At 32.2% G+C, this 7,596-nt stretch overlaps 1 protein-coding gene across 2 annotated transcripts; it reads left to right on the top strand.

Annotated features, from left to right (window-relative positions):
- Positions 1-605: 605 nt before the first annotated feature.
- LOC117910511 (disease resistance protein RPM1-like) lies at positions 606-6,598 on the top strand. 2 transcript variants are annotated; one of them, XM_034824584.1, is made up of 2 exons: positions 606-3,411; positions 6,563-6,598. In XM_034824584.1, the coding sequence occupies exon 1, from the start codon at positions 1,203-1,205 to the stop codon at positions 3,381-3,383; it is 2,181 nt and encodes a 726-aa protein (XP_034680475.1). In that variant the 5' UTR covers positions 606-1,202; the 3' UTR covers positions 3,384-3,411; positions 6,563-6,598. The 2 variants fall into 2 exon arrangements, with proteins under 2 accessions (XP_034680475.1, XP_034680474.1); XM_034824583.1 differs by lacking the exon at positions 6,563-6,598 and adding an exon at positions 3,992-4,051.
- Positions 6,599-7,596: the final 998 nt, after the last annotated feature.

Raw genomic sequence — 7,596 nt, 5'->3', positions numbered from 1 at the left:
TATAAAAATTAAATCTCTACCAACATTACAGAATTATTGGTGCAACAATTTAATTCTTTTAGTTTTAATTACAACCAAATATGTTTTAATTAATCAAACTAAATTTCAAAGTTAATAATTAGGTTCAATTAAAATTCAAAACTAAAAATTAAAAGTTTGAAAATATACAAAAATAAATAAATAAAAACATAGAGATCCTCTCGATGTAATCACCATTCTGAGTTGCTTCATCACTTTCATGAGCTGCAAGTAGTGCGGCTAGTTCATTGTTTGTTTGTGGTGTCCAAGATGAAGGAGAACAACCCCAACAGATATGTATGGTTAAGGAGAGAAAAAGCCAAAAGGGGCTGTGAAAGGAAAAGTCATGTAGTTGTTGATTATTACTATTTTTTTTTTTTAATTATAGGAAAATGCGGTACTTTTTATATTTGATTTAATTATATAAAATACAAATATATATATATATATATATAATTTGATAAAACAACATTATGCGATGGACTAGATTCCCAGTGGGTGAGTTAAAAAAAGACCAAGAGGATTTGGGTCAAGAACTCATAGCATTCATTATTAGTCTGCCTTCCAGAAGTCGGTTAGGAGGAAGAGATGGCAGAGATCGCCGTCACTTTAGTCACCGATAGGTTGCTCTCCTTGCTCGCTGATGAAGCCAGATTATTGAGAGGTGTCCACACCGAAGTTGAAGGTATCAAAACAGAGCTGCTCTACATCCAACCTTCCTCAAGGATGCAGATGCAAAGGCCGAGAAACGAGACACCAGCCAAGGCGTTAAAACTTGGGTCCAAGAACTAAGGGAGACGGCTTATTGCATAGAAGATCTCGTCGATGAATACATACTTCACATTGCAAATCGCCCTCATCGGCGTGGGGTCCTTGGTTTCCTCTGTAAGATTTCTCACCTACTCCCGAAACTGAAGCCACGCCATGAGATAGCCTCCAAGGTCCATGATCTCAAGCTAAAGGTGGGTAAACTGAAGGAAGCAAGTTCAACTTATGGGTTTGTTAGTTCATTTGAGCTAGGATCAGGCAGCTGCAGTGGTACAAGTGTTCCATGGCATGACCCGGGAGTGACATCTCTTTTCATCGAAGACGCCGAAATTGTGGGTATTGAATCTCACAAGGGTGAATTGATAAAATGGCTGGTAGAGGGAGCTCCAGAACGAACAGTGATTTCGGTGGTGGGCATGGGCGGGCTTGGCAAGACAACTCTTGCCAAGAAGGTTTATGACAACAAGAGGATGGTGGAACACTTCGATTGCCATGCTTGGATCACTGTGTCTCAGTCATTCAAGATGGAGGAGGTACTTCGGAACGTAATAAAGCAATTCTGTCAAGCAAGGAAAGGGTCAATTCCTGATGGTACCGATGCAATGGACGAGATTTCTCTTATTACTCGACTTAGGAAGTACTTGGAGGATAAAAGGTATGTCGTTGTTTTTGATGATGTTTGGAAATTAGACTTTTGGAGATTTATTAAATATGTTTTACCAGAAAACAAAAGAGGCAGCAGGATAGTAATTACAACACGAAATGTTAAAGTAGGTTCTGCTGTTAAAGAATCTTCATTTCATTATATCCACGATCTTCAAGCTCTACCTCCCGAAAGTTCCTGGGAACTCTTCTGTAAGAAGGCATTTCAGGGTTGTTGCTGTCCTCCTGAATTAGAGAAAATTTCCCTTGATATTGTTAAAAGATGTGAAGGATTGCCGCTTGCAATTGTGGCAATGGGCGGTGCTTTATCAACCAAAGAGAAGAATGAGTTAGAATGGCAGAAATTTAATGATGGCCTTGGTTCCCAATTAGAAAGTAATCCCCATCTTGAAAGTATCACTCAAATTCTCTCCCTCAGTTATGATGACTTGCCTCACTACCTCAAGTCTTGTTTCTTGTACTTTGCCATTTTTCCAGAGGACTACTCCATTAATTGTGGAAGACTCATCCGACTGTGGATAGCTGAAGGATTTGTCGAAGGAAAGAAAGGAATAACATTGGAACAGGTTGCCGAAGAATACTTGACCGAACTGATTCATAGAAGCTTGGTTCAACTGTCCCGCGTGGATTATAAAGGGAAAATTAGAAGTTGCAGAGTCCATGATTTGATGCGTGAGATTATCCTCAGAAAGGCCGAGGAGTTGAGTTTTTGTCGTTCTTTTGGGGAAGAAGACTCAAGCTTTGATGGAAAATTTCGGCGTGGATCAGTTCAAAAAAGCACAGATAATGTTGTGGAGACTATTAATTGGAACCCACAGATTCGCTCAATTTTGCTTTTTGACATTGATGCAGTGCCCACGCTCTTTACAGGTACATCCCTTACCAACTTTAAGCTTTTGAAAGTATTGGATTTTGAAGATTCTCCTCTATCTAGTGTTCCAGAAGATTTGGGAAATCTGTTCCACTTGAGGTACTTAAGTCTGAGGAGGACAAAAGTCAAGATGCTTCCAAAGTCCATAGGTAAGTTACAGAACCTACAAACTTTGGATCTCAAACATTCCCTTGTGGATGCGCTTCCAGTTGAGATCAAGAAGCTTCGAAAGCTGCGCCATATTCTAGCCTATGCTTATAAATTCTGTCCTGAATGGTACTTTCATTGTACTAGAGGAATACATATAGGGGAGGGGATTGGCAGTATGCTAGACTTGCAGAAGCTCTGTCATGTGGAGGCAAATCACGGGATGGGCCTAATTGAAGAGCTGGGAAAGTTGAGGCAGTTGAGAAGGCTGGGCATTACAAACCTTGTGGAAGACGACGGGCTAAGACTTTGTGCCTCCATTTCAAATATGAAGCACCTTGAATCTTTATGCATATGTTCAAAGGGTGATGATATTCTCAAGTTAGAAACCATGTCAGTTCCACCCAGATACCTTAGAATGCTCTATCTCCAAGGATGCTTAAGCAAGTTGCCAGAATGGCTTCCCACACTTCGAAGTCTAGTTCGTGTATGTTTAAGAAGGTCCAGGTTAAGCTATGATCCAGTGGAAGTCCTCCAAGCTCTGCCTAATCTATTGGAGGTTGACCTCTGCAATGCATACGACGGTGAATGTTTGTGTTTTTCGGAATTAGGATTTCAGAAACTAGAACGGTTACAACTCAGTGACATGAATGGACTGAAAACCCTGAAAATACACGATGGAGCATTGCCTCTACTCGAACGTTTTGAAATTGGGCCTAGCCCACAACTGGAGGAGGTGCCCTCTGGCATTCGCTTCCTCAAAACCCTTACAAGTATTCATTTTTGGGATATGTCAAGAGAATTCACAAATAGTATGCGACTAGGTGGCCAAAATTATCAGATAGTTGGACATGTCCCCAATGTCATTTCCCACTTTTCCCATGATGGAGCCTACAGCACCATGGCAATAAGATGACCACCAAAAATGTCATTCCAAATCCCGGGTGAGTTTATTGCGAACTTTCATGCTCTTTTAGTTGGTATGAAATTACCTCTTGAGTAGGTTGAATCAAAATTTAACTAATTTGACCTGGGCACAGTGTGGGAATTGTCCCATGTCTGGTTGCACTTTTTTTTTTCTTTTTCGAGATAGCAGGAAACTGAAGGTCAATTCACCTGATTAAATCCACTTAATTATCAGTTTCATGTATAGTAATATTACTTAGCTTTACACGTGGAGGATAATCTTCTTTAAATAATACAAAAAGTTTTGAACTGTGCAAAATGGTCTTCTACCATTTGAAATTTTTGGAAAATTAGAAGTATTATATTTGCATCACTTCCAATACAGTTGTTGCATAAATAAAAAAACATAGTCTATAATGGAATTGACCCATTAATAAATTTGAAACATCTAAATTTAGAATTTAATTAGTCCATTTAAAATAATTCATTCAGATTGAAAAAGTCCCAAGTTTAAGACTGATCAGATGGATGGCCTTGAGTTACTCCTGGTCCAGTTCTACTTGAGTTATAGCTGTGGTTGTTGGTTGTGACCTAATGAAATTTCAGTGACGATTGTAGGTTGTGATTGGTGATAACTGTTGGGCTCTGATCAAGTCTGAAGTTCTTGTTACTGAAAATCAACACTACAACAAAAATAATTTATGGTGTCACTATTTATGGTGTCACTTTTAAAATAATGACACCATATGACTTAAAATTCATAAAGGTGACACATCATATAAAAAATTTTAATTAGGATAGATGATATTAATTTTAAGTTTAGTGTCAGTTTTAAAAAAGTGACACCATATAAAATAAACATTTTAAAATATTATAACTAAATGGGCCCACTTTGAGAATAATGATAGTATATAAAAAAAAACTCATTATTTCCACATTCCCACAATCCAAAAAAATCTCATTCCATAACCCATAACCATAACTTTCTTCTACCTCTCTTCTCACACCCATAGTTCACACACAACTGTTCTTCTCTACTTCGTAGACTCTCAGGTAACCCAAAATCTTTTAGATCTATCATTTTTTTTTTTTATTAATGTCAAAATCTTTATTAGCACAACTGATTTAAATTCATTGATTTGGTATATTTGTAATGTAGATTGTGTAAATAGTGTTTTTTTTTATTTATTGAGTTGCAGGAAAGTAAAAATTAGGTTTAACATTCCACCATATCTTTTGTTTCATTGTTAAATCCATAAACCCCAAAACGAATGAAAATAAGATAAATGAATGATTTTTTAATATCTTTCATACTCAAAATGAGGGATAAACATTTTACAGTATGAAATTTTCTTTTGATTTTACAAGAAATTTCTTTTGATGAGATTTTTTGTTTGTTTTCTAGGAATATTATAGCATATTATGATGAGGATATGTATCAGTGATATTTGAAAAATAATTTTTTAGAAAATTATTCTCAATATTGTCATCTCCCACAAAAGGAAAAATGAAATAGTTTCCATACCATGTTGGAGTTGGTTTAGAATGTTGGAATTAACAATGAGAAATTAATTTTATTTTCTATTTATTAATGTAAATGAATTGTTTTTTAAAATTTAAATAGGAATGAAAATTTTTATAATTATAAAAATGATCAAATCTCATATTTTGATTTTTTTTTTTTAATTCTTTTACATGGTATTATGGTTAATATCTCATCTTGTTCTATTCATATTTTTTTTTAATTCTTAAAATATGTTTTTTTTTTTTTTTTTTTTTTTACCTTCTTTTCTTATTGTTTTTATATGCGTTCACCAAAATTTAGAGTAATTTGAAATTGTGATGAAATTTCCCTTTCAAGGTTAAAAAATTTCTATAAAATCCTTTTATTACATAAATTTTCCTTCCATAAAACTTTTTTTTTTTTTGAAAAAGATATTTTATAATTTTCTTTTGATTTTCTATGAAATTTCCTTTAATTTGTTTATTTTCTAAGAATATTATAATATGTTGTGATGAAGATATTGTTTGGTAATATTTGGAAAATAATTTTTGAGAAAATTATTCTCAATATTGTCATCTCCCTCAATATTGTCATCTCCCTCAAAAGGATTCTAAAAATTTGTTTTATTTTTGTATTCTTTTCTTATTGTTTTTATATCATTGACCAAATTTTGGAGTAATTTGAGATTGATGATGAAATTTTCCTTTCAAGGTTATGAAATTTCTATAAAATCCTTTTATTACAAAAAAATTTTCCAATCCCTTCCATAAAACTCTTAATTTTCTTCATTTTTCTTTTTTCTAAAAAAGATATTTGATAATTTATTAATCTAAAGAATATCAAAAGTAAAATTTAAAATATTGAATATATTTTCCTTTGATGTTTTAATCTTTTATTATTTTTATTTGAACATATTTTTCATATCTAGATTTTTTATTAATTATTTTAATTAGAAAAAATAAATATTAATTGGAGTTATGACTAAAAAAATAATAATTTTTATGAAAGGTTCTTTAATTCTTTCTCATACTAATTTTAAAAAAATATATAAAAAGAATTAAATGTTAAAAATGATTTTTAAAAGCACAATGAATTATAAAAAAATAAATTTAAAAAGAGTAGATTTTAAGTGGAAGATTACTATTTTCTAAAATTTTAGATTTATTTTTTGATTTTGTAGTTTTGCTTTATTTTTTATTTTCTTGAATTGTTTTTATTTGAGTTCAAATGTGACTGCTTTGTTATGAAATTCATTAAAGAGATAATTGTTGATTCTACAATTATTGTATTAAAGGTTTTACTCATTTAATGAATTGTACTTAGTTTCATACTTCCAATTATTATGATATTAACGTTATTCTCATTTGATTTCAGTTTTATGATTAAAAAAAAAACATATTCTCAGGTAGAATTTGATGAAATTAGAGGAGAATTAACTTCTTTTGTGTTATAACTAATCATGAATCATATTGATAAATCATGATCATGCATGATGAGTCCCTTAGTTGTTATATGAATTTTCCATTGGTATTGTATAACATTACTTATTCTTTACAAACTATTTTTATATCAAAATGGGAAAAAGAAAAAAAAAACATTAGTACTTAGATTTGTTTATTTTTTATAACATCAATTAATTTTTATTTTCAATAAAACTCTAAATCTCATTAAACTATGAAATGCAGGTATACACTCTTGGGAAGACATTATGAAGAATAAAAAGAAAGGAGAAAGAAACAACAACATTTTGGGTTTTTAGATGTGACTCTTATGTCATACATTATAGGACATCAATGTTACTTTATTTGGTATTGAGAATTTTGGGTTTTTGGATGCAACTCTTGTGTCATTTTATGATTAGCCGATTTTATGCATATGAAATGCAGGTATACATGAATGTTGGAATGCTTAACATTTCTAAATCATATTTTAATATGTATTCACTTTTCTTTTTTAGTTTCGGTGGGTTTGATGTACTATCATTTTGTAAACATTTGATATACAAATATCACTGGATGATGCAATGTATTACAGGTTAATCCATAAGCATTATGAAAATATAAGTTAAATGTGATATGATTATTATATTTATGGACAAAATATACACAAGTTGATCTTATTTGTTAATAAGCATTACAAAAATCAACAGGATAATTAATAAAAAAACAACCATATCTTCCATAATTATTTGCAATGATGTGACACCATAACTCAAAGGTGATGCATTTAACGTGACACCATAACTAAAAGGTGATGCATTTAATATGACACCTTATATATCTCATGCAACTCTATATCAAATTAAGTATAACTAAAAATATATGGTGTCGCTTTTGAATGTATCACCATTTATCTGCTTTGGTGTCGCTTCCAAATATGTCACCAATTGGTACCCTCTATGGTGTCAGTGGATAAAGTGACGCTATGTTGTAGTGACACCCTATGTTTATAGTGACTCATTATAAATGTCACCATATCTCTTTTTTCTTGTAGTGCAAGTCGTGTAAGGACACTTCTTTGAGAATCCCATATAAGGCTGATGTGATGTTTTTCTCCTTTTCCATGTATTATTATTACTTTCCCTTCAGGGATGGAGGAAATCCCAACTTCTAGAATATGCAATACTGTTTAAGGTTTGAATCAATCAATAGGAATTGTTGGTGTTGGTGTTCACTATATTTGTATGGTTGTTAGGTTTTTAACCTAAACCATGTCTCCA

Source organism: Vitis riparia, unplaced genomic scaffold (assembly GCF_004353265.1).
Source record: "Vitis riparia cultivar Riparia Gloire de Montpellier isolate 1030 unplaced genomic scaffold, EGFV_Vit.rip_1.0 scaffold763_pilon_pilon, whole genome shotgun sequence".
Classification (NCBI taxonomy): domain Eukaryota; kingdom Viridiplantae; phylum Streptophyta; class Magnoliopsida; order Vitales; family Vitaceae; genus Vitis; species Vitis riparia.
This window is presented reverse-complemented; position numbering and strand designations above follow the sequence as displayed.

What these genes read in the sequence shown, in the direction of transcription:
- LOC117910511 (XM_034824584.1), top strand. Translation starts at nt 1,203, where the DNA reads ATGGGCGGGCTTGGCAAGACAACTCTTGCCAAGAAGGTTTATGACAAC.